This window comes from Oryzias latipes, chromosome 12, assembly GCF_053564925.1.
Source record: "Oryzias latipes strain Hd-rR chromosome 12, Olatipes_Hd-rR_3.1".
Lineage (NCBI taxonomy): Eukaryota > Metazoa > Chordata > Actinopteri > Beloniformes > Adrianichthyidae > Oryzias > Oryzias latipes.
This window is the reverse complement of record NC_136248.1, coordinates 4,970,153-4,983,114: the sequence shown is the minus strand read 5'-3', so window position 1 is coordinate 4,983,114 and position 12,962 is coordinate 4,970,153. Positions and strand designations below refer to the sequence as shown.

At 39.6% G+C, this 12,962-nt stretch overlaps 1 protein-coding gene across 3 annotated transcripts in view; it reads left to right on the top strand.

Annotated features, from left to right (window-relative positions):
• The window catches only part of si:ch211-196i2.1 (uncharacterized), a 124,303-nt gene that overhangs the window by 53,166 nt on the left and 58,175 nt on the right, over positions 1 to 12,962 (top strand). The window contains exon 1 of one of the 3 annotated variants that reach the window (XM_078955694.1): positions 4,278 to 4,514. The exons of 1 other annotated variant lie outside the window; for it this stretch is intronic. In XM_078955694.1, the coding sequence (XP_078811820.1) occupies positions 4,419 to 4,514 (96 nt within the window). In that variant the 5' untranslated portion in view covers positions 4,278 to 4,418. Of the gene's footprint in view, positions 1 to 4,277; positions 4,515 to 12,962 lie in introns of those variants that run through there. One more of the 3 variants, XM_078955695.1, reaches the window with a different exon arrangement.

Here is a 12,962-nt window from a genome sequence, read left to right as displayed (position 1 = left end):
AGTATAACGGGGTGGGATTATATAAGTTCGCTTCCTTCCACTCCCTTTCAAGCAATATTTATTAATTATGTCTAATTATCCTAAGTTTGATTAGTTACTGTATGAATGTATAACTGATGATTATATTGTTTTTGTGTATTATTTCTATTTTGATTGCTTGAAATAAACCATTTCAAATAAAAAAAAAAAAAAAACGTAGGGGAGGAGTGTTTCGGTACTGGCACAATGGATGTGGACTTAAAACATGTTAGCACAGTTGCCTGGGAGAGGGACAGGTTGAAAATGTCTGTGAAGACCCCTGCAAGCTGCTCTGCACATGCCCTAAGCACACGTCCAGGAATGCCATCCGGGCATAAGTCCCCAGACTGCATGTCTGGGGACTTATTCAGCTGTGGGTTTGTTGGCAAAGTAATGGGAACCAGCCAAGGGATTGGTTTCATTGTATTCTTTTGTCTTTGTCATTGCTTTTCTGTCACTAGTGTCTGTAAGATCAACAGCCATAGTGATCAGACTCTCCAGGAGTGTTGCCATGCTCGGTCCACTGCTCTGCTGTTGGTCAGAGTTTTTGAACTCTGAGTCTGCCATCTATATGAAATAATTTCTGTGGCTTTGAGCTGTCACTGGCCTCCATGATGTTTGTCATGGCAAACGTTTTTGTTCATGAAATAAAAGCAAAACAGTGAGTAGCTGCATTTAAGAAATCTGGTCTCCAACTAAACCCTGAAAAATGCATTTTCAATCAGAAAAGACCCCCGTTTGAGAAACTCATCATTTTTTCCACAGTTTCCTACTTTATAAGAAACACCTTAAAGCTACCAAAGCAGGCCCAGCACCTAACGCCACCACCCTGGGGTCATTCTTTAGTCCAATGTGGGATTTGAAAATCTGAGGAACATTTTCAGACTGTGATGAAGCATTTTAAAACCATCCTGTGTATTGGTACAATTGTCAACACCAGCTGCACAAAATAGTTTGAAAAGAGTGATAATCTGTAGTAAAAAGGCCACAGCAATGTCTGTTTTTGACCACAGTCTCCCAACTAATGTGTCCATAGACAGAATATGGTCCAGGGACAAACTGACACCGATGCTGACAAGATGGAGCAAAACAGGTTCACCAGACCTTGACCACTCTGTTGGCTAAGGAAGGGCTAGGACACACAGGAATGCATGAGATTTTTCGGATATGATGTAGTGCAGTGGTCCTCAAGACCGCGAACCAGCTACAGTCCTTTGGTACCTGGCTACTGAAAGTGAAATAACATGACCTTCATTTTTTTCTGTTTTATTAACAATTTGTTTCTGAAGCAACATTTTTGGCAGGGATACATATGGATTCTCTTTGCCACATCCGACTCATTCTTGACACATGTCAAGTCACTTGATCACGTGTGGAAAATCCATCCATCCTTTTGAGCGACTGCTCTGACCACTAAATTGAAACCCCCAAGCTAATAAAGATAACAATAACAAAAAGAGTTTGGAAAGTTTCTTTTGGCAGATAAAAGCCAAATAAGGATTTATTGCAACAATTGTTCCCACACACCATATTAATAATACAGAATATGCAGCAATCACCTGTCAAATGTTACAAGAATGCTGCTAATAAGGTTGCTGAAATGGTGGATTCAAGTTTATTATTATATTTAGAAAATTACAGGTTTAGTGACCTCTGTTTTGTGTTTGTTCATCACACTTTAAATGTCGGGCAAGGCTGACGCAGATATGGGCTAAGGGGAAATACAGATCACATTTGAATGGATCGTACATGACATTTGGTCTACAAACAAAGTATAATGCAGCTGTAGATACTTTAAAAAGGATAAAGATAAACTTATCAATTACCCCCTCCTCTGATTGAACACTAGCTGATGGAACTGTTTGGTCCTTCCAATATTGTGCAGGAAAAATACATTTATCTGGAGACGTAAATCCCAAAGTGACAAGTTGTCCATTAATTGACTTTTAGCTAAATAGAAACATATGTTTGTGTTTATCAACCGTGGTGAACTGAACATTTTCACATATAAGAACGGACCATGTTCCCAACATTCCTGTTTTAGTTTTGCTTGCTGCTTTACAATAACAATGTTTTTAACTTTTTTTTGCCAACATTTTTGAGGACAGACCCATCTTGGTTGAATAAATCTGCGTCTCCGTCTGAACTGGTTGAGGTTTTAGGATGGTGTGAACACCCCATTTTACGATCAGTTGATGGCCGGCTCAAGCTTTGGGAGACTCAGTGCTGAATGCATGATTAAATGTTATGCAACATAGTTTCACATTTGAGACAACATAGTTATGAAGCTTGCTGCGTTCTCTGTCCTGACATCATTAACTTCAAATCCCACCAAAGCATTTATCAAGATGTTTTGCTCATTAATGTAATCAGATTTTCTCCGTGGCAAGTCTTGTTCTAAATGATTTTGTGCATCCAGGATTATCAAAGCACAGATACCGCTGCCAAATTGTGTCCAACCAAACTAAAAAAGCATCTTATCATGAAAATGAAACCAAAAAATAATTCCTGCCAGTTCGGGTCGATATACAGTGTCTGTTTTGTCCAGATTTTGCAGGACTGTTGGCCTCTGCTCATTTCCCATCAGATCTTAGGTTACACTCTCTCCTGCTAGCTGACAGCCCCTCACATGCTCAAGCTAACAATCCAGCTGTACAGTTTTGAACCAGATGCCTGTTCAGGCAAGGAAAACAAAGACGTACATGGATCTGTTTGTCTTCATCAGAACGGAGCAGAGCAGGGAGCTGTGGCCTACAGATCGTAGCTGTACATCACAGCTACACTTTTGTCTGCTCCCGATTCACTATAATTTCAAATAAATAAATAAATATTAAAACATGCAATTTTAATCTTAATTTTCTTTATATATGTCCTCCATCATCATAGAAATGCCACAAGAACATGTTAAGAACACAGTTTTCTTTTGAGTGGATCTTTAAGGACTTTGATAATGTTCTTGTGGTTTTAAAAGAGTTGCATGTTTATGGTAATCTTGTACTAAAAAGCATAAAAAGTTGAGTCTGGAAATCTAGATTTCTGGTTTCTGAGCAGAGCAGGCTGGCAGAAGGCCCCTGGGACCAGCCCAGCAAAAGAGGAATGACGACTTTTATTTGTTTCATGTGTTCAGCTCCACTGAATGAAAAAAGCTGTAAGACGCTCTCTAATGCCTCTCCACCAACGGGCAGACATGAAGCAGACAGACGGGGTGCTGACAAAAGGCCACATAATAAACGACCCTGTCAGTGGAGGACGGACAGTTCTTATTGCAAACAGTTTGTAATTTTGAAGAACAGACGCCTAGCATTTCTTCTAATCAGCAGGAAAGTTCTGCACCCTGTACGTTTTTTTTTTTCTGGGAACTTCAAAGGAGGATCTGCTATAATTTTCCATCAGTTTGGAAAGTTTGGATACTCTTCCATAGTGAACTAATTAAAGCACGAAAGGACCCCCCTGAAATCAGAATTTTGGGTGTGGGGGGGGGTCTGGGTAGACCTATGAAGCTCTTGTCAGGATAAGAAGCATTTTGTCAGCATGAGTTGTTTCGGCATGTAATCATTTGGTTGAAAGCTGGGGTATTAGAAATGGAGCAGATGTGGTCGACTGTTTGCTGATGAAACATCAGTAAATTACAAACGTTCCAAAATCTGCCTCTGCAGTTCAGTGAGCGGCACAGCAGATTTCTCAAAAAGGAGCCTGCATGGGGGCAGACATGAAGAAAACCTATAAATTCAAACTCAGCACATCGACTCTGAAAGTATAAAGCGCTTTCTGAGGTTCTATTACCCCCAGATCAACCTCACTGAACTTGTTTACTCATATCGTTGTTTATGCTCCAAACCTTTTGTTCGTGATAGACGTGACGCAATGCTTCTTGGGATGAGCAGCTCCCACTGTGAGGAGTGAGAAGGTCTCTTGTCTGACTAGATGATAAAATCAGCCACAGAGAGTCTGTGGGGACCTTCATTCCTTCAGCTGTGGTTATTTCACTGAATCTTTGGAGCTTTCCCAACTCCCATCAAACTCCTTCCATACATGGAGACAGCAGGGATTCCCTTACCTCATCTGTTTGGAGACGTTCTCCATTTCCTCATCAACAGTTGAAATCGTTGTTTTTTTGGGGGGGTGATCGGAAGTTCCCTGGCTGACAGTGATTTGGGACATTTTGGAGATCAGCCTTTTGCAGAGTGATGCATGTATGCGAGAGCAGAATGTGTTTTTATTTAAAGCTTGTTCTGGAACACAGCTTTGCTGGGGTTGCCTGGCTGAGAGCTCACGGGTTTGGGTTTTGTCTGCTCTGGAGTGCGTTCTGGGGGGGCTTTAGGTGTGTGGGTGTGTCAGCCTGATCAGACTCCTGCCTGAGCAGAGCAGCAGAGCACAGACCGGCTGTGTCTCCTGCAGTCATGTTCTGCCATGTGGGACGGTCTCTTCTGCTGGGCTGCCTGCTGCTGGATTTAAAGGGCCTGCATGTTCGAGGCGAAAGACAACAGCATGAACAGGTAATGTGTGCTGCATGCGGCACAGATACTATAGAAACACAGGATAGGTTTGCTTCCTTTAACTCTTTCTGTCATGCAGTGCCTCAGTCTTTAAACATCTGGCGTCAAAATTCAGTCCATTTGGTTTGAAAAACTTTTCACACAAACTTAAAAAGCTCAGCACTTCTGTAGTGATGCTGCTGAACGTCAGTTGTGTGCATCGTCATCATCCTAATTAATCAATCAACCTAATTAATCAGTAAGAAAGTAGAAGGGAAAACTTTTCAGGTGAACTTTGTTAAATGACTGCAAAATGAAAAAAAAAAAAAACTTTTGCTCTGGTTTAAAAAAAGAAGCTGGTTGGATTAAAAAAAAACAACAACTTTAAATTCTGTTCACAGTCAAAGGACACATCTTTACTGAGGTGTCATGAACCCTAATTTTAGATTAGGTAAAGGAAGATTACATAAACATAATTCAGGATGCACAGTACTGGATTTTAGCGGACATTTCCATTGACGGATTGATATTTAAACCTCTGCCTTTGACAGGAGATAAAATACCAAGTCTCTCCTACTTTTGAGTTTAAAATAGTGTTGTAGTGTTGGATAACTTATTGCAAATTGCAAATATCCAAACAATTTTGAATCAACTTGAGATGTTTTTACATCAGGATCAACAGACTTCATTTATCTTTAAATTTAATGTCCAGAGCTCACCCTAACCCTAACCACATTCACAATTTTACAGTGGACCGTGGCGCCTCACATTATAGTGAGTTCCACCATTTATCATTAACTCCACTTTTGTAATAGAAACTGCTTAAGAGGGTAACGTCTAGGAATTGGAGTAACAGTTGTGCTCACATGAACAGGAACAGCAGCTACTTCTGTACAATGTTGGAGGAGCTCTGTCCAGCATGAAGCTGGATCTAATGGAGGAAAAGCTGTTGCTGGGAGGTGTGCGTCTGTGTCAGCCACATGTAATGTTAAAGCCACACACCTGGGATTTTGCATGTGACTCAGCACAGATGCTGAATTGCACGGATTTCATTTGAAAGCCACACATGCTTTCTTATTTTATATTCCCCAAGCAAACAGCTTCAGAATTTGTGAGAGAAAAACGTCCATTAGTGCAGCATACTTGCTGCCCAAACTCTGTCGATAGGCATTCACAAGGATGCCCTCTGAAGCTGTATGACCAAGAAAAAACAAATCATTTCAAGCACTATTAACCAATGAGGAGATCAAGGGGCTTTGACGGGAGAGGGACCAGACGTGCTGATTGATCATGTAACCAGAGGAGGACCTCAATCAGCCAGTCCAAAGTGAGAGTCAATTGAAAATGGAGCACCAAAAACTGCTATGAAAGAAAAAAGGAAGAAATAAAAAAAAACACAGCATTGATTTGCATGTAAAGGCGAGTTTATCTTGTTCTTTTTTCATTTCATAATAGAAGTCCAGTTTTTTCAAAGAGTGTTTAAGTTCCTGTTTATATTAATATAATTTTATAAATTACTATATATAAATTGAAGTAGTAACTAAAGGTTTTAGCCAAATCTAGGCTCCAAAAAAACTGAAAAATAATTACCCTAAAAGAAAAATAGATCGCTCTGTTTATAGATTTCTGCAGAGATCCCTGACTTAGACTTTGGATACTATTGATTTAACCTATTTGTTACTGCTCGATTATTTAGAAGTTGCTATCTTACAATGGATTAGAAAAGTATTGAGTACATATTTATTTATTAGGCAACCATTTTTTCAAACATTTTAAATAAAATTCACATTCTTTCTTAAAAACCATAAACCACAGTTTTTTTTTCATATTTTCATCAATCTTGTCTTGTCTTGATTGTAGATCTCTTCTCATTTTTGATTGGCTGATTGATGTTCCAAGAAACCGTTTTGGCTTTCTGATTGGTGAACTTGGTTTTAAATTGTGATGACCTCCTATCCCCTCTCCCCTTGTCCTGGTCTTCCCCACCAGTAAAGTTCTCTTTTCAGAAATGTTTGGCATAGAATTCATTTGTAAAATGAGAATAAGATGTTCACCTGCAGAGGGCAGACATGGATGTTTGTCTCACGTATGAACATTTTAAGGCAAGTTCTCAAGAAGTGTGAAAAAAGAACAGAAGGGCTGGACTTTCATATTACATGTGTGTTAATCAGCATCTGTGACTTAGACATGTGTGTCTGTGTGTGTGTGACTATCAAACTGCACAAACTGACAAAGACAATACGCTTTGAAGAACATCAACAACACTGTAAAACAATGTTTCATAGTAACACATTCTCCTTAATCAGGAAACAAAACAAAACATTTTTAAGATATTTTCATATGAACCAATTCAGCCTTTATATTTTATTCTTAGAGACTGATATAATATTGTTCTAATTTTAATCTTTGGCTTCCATTTTTAGGGTGTACTGTCCCTTATGTTCTCCAGACTTCCTCATCCAAACCACAGCTCCTCTCTCTGGATCCTGTCGTAGATTTCCTCTAGATCTACAAAGACACAATGCAGATCCTTCTGACCTTCTCCGTTCTTCTCCAGAAGAATCCTCAAATATTGCATCCGTGGTTCTCTTTATCCACACTTTTGCTCACAAATGTTCACTTCTGATCTCAGTCTACCTTCTGCTAGTCTTCATACCTTTATTGTGACTCATCAGCTTTATTCCTCTGTAGTTTCCACAAACACACCACCCTTCTTTTTTCACTCTCCTTTTCTAATAGGGACCTTGTGTTTGTGTGCTACTATCACACATAACTTTAAGGGAGACGCAGAGACAAATGAAGATGTTAGCAGTGGGAGACGCAGGAAAGATCCATGAACATTTAGTGACAAACTTGCTTCTCTAATGAAATGTCGAGTCTACATTTCAGAAATATGCCTTCATAATTTCTGAGGTAGCACTCACCTTTATCTGAACGGGACATTTGCTTTGCCTTTTCAGCAGCAGATTTGTTAACTCTACCACTTTATATGCTTTAAAAAAAAACATTTTAACCTTAAGATGCCTCCTGTGCTTCAGTTTCCGTCATAATTTGCTCTCCAGGGTTTTCATTATTAAATCTCAGTCACGGCAAACCAGAGGCATAACTTGATTCTGTTTCCCTACTGTAACATTGCAGAGTTTTCCCTGAAATATCAGGAAATTAAATCATTTCTTGTTTCGTTTTCAAGTAACCTTTTTATCCAGCGAACAGAGGTTAGACGTTTGGCTCCTGCAGGTAAACGCAGCACGCAGAGCTAAGGGGCCCTCTGCCCCTCCCTTAAACCCTTCATGGTCTCATTGCACATCCTGAGAAGTCCACAATCAGTTTGCCAGGTGCTTTTATTTTGAAATGAGTGCTCCAGGATAATAAAAATCCCCCAAACACAATAAGCCTGATGCCACCTTTGATTCACTTGGATGCATGTGAACACTCGCATGTTCATATGTACGATCGCCGGTGTGTCAAACAGTGAGTTCTGCTTTATTTCATCACCTACAGCAGTGCAGACATGCCCAGACTTCAAACAGCTCCCTCTGTTGTTTACATCTGGTTTCTGTGTTTATTGCATCTTCTCACATAAGCAGTAGACGTCTGTCTTCATGAGTCCTGAAACATCAGAAATGTGTCATCCTGAAGTTTTCCAGATCAAACTGTTTCTGGGCAAGACCCAGCCAGCCTGCATGCATGCCTGTGTCTCAGTAAGATTTACAGTCCTTGTGGTCTGATTGGCTCTTTTTAGGAGCACTTTCATTGTTTGTGCGCGTGCACGTGTGTTGATGAGAGCGCCGTAGCCTGTAGCCCCTTTGTCGGGCGTCTTCAGGTAACAGAAGATCTTCACATGAAAGGAAAACGCCTGAGGGTTCTCGTGCTGACAAACGCTGCTCTGATTAACCATAACCATTAATCAAGACCAGGTGCACCTGTCATAATCTGACCCTTTATCCTGCCTTTCTTCAGAGCCCAAAAGAAGTTTAAGGCCTTTTATTTTATATCAGCAATCATGAGAAATGCTTACAAAGGTCCAATGAAACCAATCTAGATATGTACATTTACTCAACGGCGTTTCCAAACAATGATCCTGTTACTGAGAGAGCAATCAAACAAGAGAGCATGATGGATCAGAAAAATCCAGTTCCTGCTTGTTAAGGCAGCAGATGCCGCAGGCATGGAAGTCTGAAACTTGAAGAAAAACTGTGGATTTTCTAGAACCCAACAACTTCATCATTTGTGATGAATCCCCTCTGCGCATTTTTATGTAACTTTGTGTTTTGTTTTTGGCATCAGTTGCTGATTGTTTGGTCTTTTGCACTTCTGCTTGTTAAATTAGAATCTAAACTAATAAAAAGACTGTAAATTGAAAGCTTTGGAGAGTCCCAGCTGACCTGAGTCACTCTAAACGAGAGAGGATGAATGAAAAAATAAAACAGTGAAGATTGTGCAAAATGGTTAGGATTTAGGATGGGCGGGGCTTTTTTTGTCACCTGTGTGAAAGCTTAGAGAAAGTCTAAGAGGCCATTCAATTGGCTGAAAGTGAGCATGCCGCTTTGCTGATAAGTTTGATTGACAGATTCATTAGCCAATGGTAAATTAATTGACCTGCTCATCTTTGATTCTGTACCGGTCGGTCGTTAGCGTGTTGGCTTTAGCATAGCTCCTGTAGGTTTATTCCCTTCAGTCTTCAAAAATTACTGGCTTGTGCAACTTTCCAGTGGACTTGGAAGCAAGGCAACATATATATATTTATATGTGTATATATATATATATGTATGTATATATATATATATATAAATATATATATATATATATATATATATATATATATATATATATATATATATATATATATATATATATATATATATATGTGTGTGTGTATATATATATATGTGTGTGTATATATATATATATGTATGTATGCATGTATGCATGCATGCATGTATGTATGCATGGTGTGAAAATACTCTTCTGCAACCAGCTTCCAGTGGTCATCTGAAAAACTATAACATTTGGTTCTTCCAGGTTGACCTCCAGTTTATGGACAAACACTCAATACTCCCTCAGTGTGCCATGCTTGACCTTTGCACCACTTTAGGGGTCCAGTTTGTGTTTCTCATCTTAAATTAGTTTCAGGAAAGATAATAATAATAAGGGATTAGATTTATCTGCACTTTTCCTTGGTGCTCAAAGAGCTTACAATGTGTCCATTATTCATTCCCTCTTCATTCATTCTGGGTGATGGTCAATACGGATGAAGCCACAGCTGCCCTGGGCCAGACTGACAGAGGCGTGGTGGCCAATTTGCGCCCACTGCCTTTCTGACCATCACCAGGACATTCATACACATTCACACACCAGTGGAGCCGCACTGGAGGCAGGGAGGGTGAACTGTCTTGCCCAAGGACACGACGCCATTTGACTGAGGGGAGCAGGGATCAAACCGCTGACCCTTCGGTCATTGGACGACCTGCTCTATCTATCACCTGATGCACTGCCGCCCCAAAGAACTCTAACATTTCCATACGTTTGTTCTTTTTCACTTTTGAGCTGAATTTTTTTGCTGGGAAAATTTGCTTTGTGAGTTCCTTGAAGAAGTGCACCGTTTGTCACACCACTGCCCAAAATCAGAGTTTTTAATGACAACTGAGTGCTAGGATGATCACTCCTAATGCAGCATTGATGACTGGCTACTCAGCATTTCACGTATTATTTTCTAAGCATGGACCAAGCTCCTGTTTGAATGAATATCTGGCAGACAGGAGCAGAGATAAGGAGACGGGAAGTGTTGACCTGAGAGGATCCGGTGTCGCTTTATCTGCTAAGACCGGCTGCTTGGATGCAGCCCAGAACAAGAGAAGGAGAAAGGGCTTTTGTTTTGGCTTGCAGCCGTGTGTTGGTTCTCCTGCTCGTCTCCGGGCTTCACAGCACATGCAGAATGCAAACTCAGATATGTTCTAGACCTGATGAATGGAATGCACATTAAAATAATCTGTTGTTGATGTAAAATGTTCAATCATACAATTATGGTGGGGTTTAAGCAAGTTCAACTGATGTCTGCCTTAAAAATTTTTAAAGTTAAATCATGAAACCAGTCTTTTTTTTTCTTTGGAAAGGTTGTTTTGGTGCCTAAACTGTATTAAGGTGAAATATGATCTTAAAATGATTTTCATTCAAGCCAGTGCTTTCCCAAACTGGAAGAGGTAATTGTTTAAAATCTGGCCCTATGTCAAACACACAGCGTTTGGCTCTTACGTATGAGGTGCATTGAACATCTGAAGATACACGGACTTCTTCTTACTGTCCTCACAACTCTGTGACCCAATTTTCTCTTGCCCCAACCAACTTTCTGCAGCCCGACCCTCTTCAAGGTTATACCCAAGCATGCCGACTCCGGGGTTCTGTCATGGTCTTTATTTTGGGCAGAGAAGCTGCAGGACTCACCAATCAGCTCTATGCTGTCGTTCTGATCTTTAGAAATAAAGATAACTTTGAGTCTAATTTCTGCATCTACATTTGCAGTCTGCCCTGTCAGGTTGTTTAAGTCCACTTCCAGATGTTTCTAATATCGTTTATAATAAATAAAGTGCCATAACAGTTTATTAATTTCTGCTGGATTTGAGTTTGTTTAGAAAAGCTCTGTCTTGTATCCTGACCAGCAGCGAGAGACGGAGGGTTGAATACCGGAGGGGAGTTATTTTAAGATCTAATTCTGAACAGACATGTAGTAATTCCCGAACGGAACCAGAACTGAGCTGCATTCATGAGGAAACGGTCTTCCTTTACTCAGATTTTTAGCTAAATGTAATCCTTTCACAGAATGCTGTTGTTAGACGGGTTTCCTCACTGGGTTTGAGCTGAGAGAAACAATTTCATGCAGAAAACAGCTGGTCACCTTAAGCAACATCTGCACGCTGGTGTCTAGAGCTGATTGTTTTTATTTCAGGTTTGTGCCAAAACCTTTTACTGTGAATGATATTAAGTCCCAAGAAGCATAAAGACTGTTGTTTTCCTGTCCAGTAAAACATTACGATCTATTTGCTGGATTCTTTTCAGCTAAAATACAAGAAAATAACATAATAATCACCTTTACTTTTTCCCCCACTTGTTTCTTTTTCTTTTTTTTCCCATTTTGGGTTACAAAAGACCAGTAGCGGTTTTAGGCACGGGCCATACGGGCGATCGCCCGGGGCGGAAAAATGACGGAGGGGCGGCGCCAGCGGCTCAGCTCTTCTAAAATACTTTATGCACCACTATTGGTTTACTTATATCACAGAGTTTGGGTATAAAAAAGGTATAAAAAAAAATCATGCTTTTTTGGTTATTTTTGTGTGAAATGCCCAAATAAAAAATGGGAAAACAAAAAAAATTATTCACTTAGATGTCAGTTGGTTTAGTCGACAGACTTGATACCCATGTCAGGACATTTATGCTAAATGCAAAAACATCTGAAATATGGAGAAAAAAGGTCAAAGCTGGTGCCCAATTTAGAAAGAAAAGAGAAGAAGAGGAGAAAAGAGACAAAGAAAAGGTTATTATCGCATAGCTAGATGCACGTTTTCTAAATTCGAATGCTACCTGCCCTACAACAACAACAACGTTGCAGAGGAAAAATCTCTTGTTTGGTCTATCATGACAAAAACTGAAGTAGGCCCAAATATTGCAAATAACGTCATTTTTAAGATATTCTTCTTAAATGTTTGCTCTGCCTCAACTTGTAACATTAGTTATGATTCGTGTGTCTGTCTGCTCTGCTGTAACACAAAGTTTTTGTTGTGTTTTATTGTTGTATATTAGTTCATAATGTTAAATAAGCTGTGATGGTAGCATGCTGCTGCTGCTGCTGCTGCTGCTGTTAGCTTTTCAAAACTCCAGTTGATCAAGTCATACCTGAGATCACCAATGTCTCAGGAGCAACTCACTAACCTGCTGTTGTTAGTATCAATCATTCAGGGGGGGAGCAGATTTCATATGATGACGTTATTGACAAGCTTGCATCAGGAAGGCCACAAAGGTTAGGTTTTAGTTAGTGTTTCTGTTCTTAGTGCTGCAGTTACATTTATTCTAGTGTATTATTAGTGTGATTTGTAGTTTATAATATTTATTTCAGATTATTTGCGTTTGATTAAATATTTCCTAACTGTATTTTCAGTTACAATAAATGGACAAAGTGACTCTATTGGGGGGGCGCCAGAGGAGGGTCTCGCCCGGGGAGTAATTCAGGGTAGAACCGCCACTGCAAAAGACCCTTTGAGGGACCACAGATAATAAAAAAGCTATCTGGTTAATTCTGGCATGGATACAGATATGTTTATTTAAAAACATGCACTGTCCTTGAAATGTATAAATATGGTGAAATAAAAAGGAACTATTTGATCAAAATGACATTTTCAGGTATTACACATAAAAACATTTTTTTTTATTGCTTTTTTATTTGAAGACTTGGAAATATCAGAATTTTCACAAATTTTA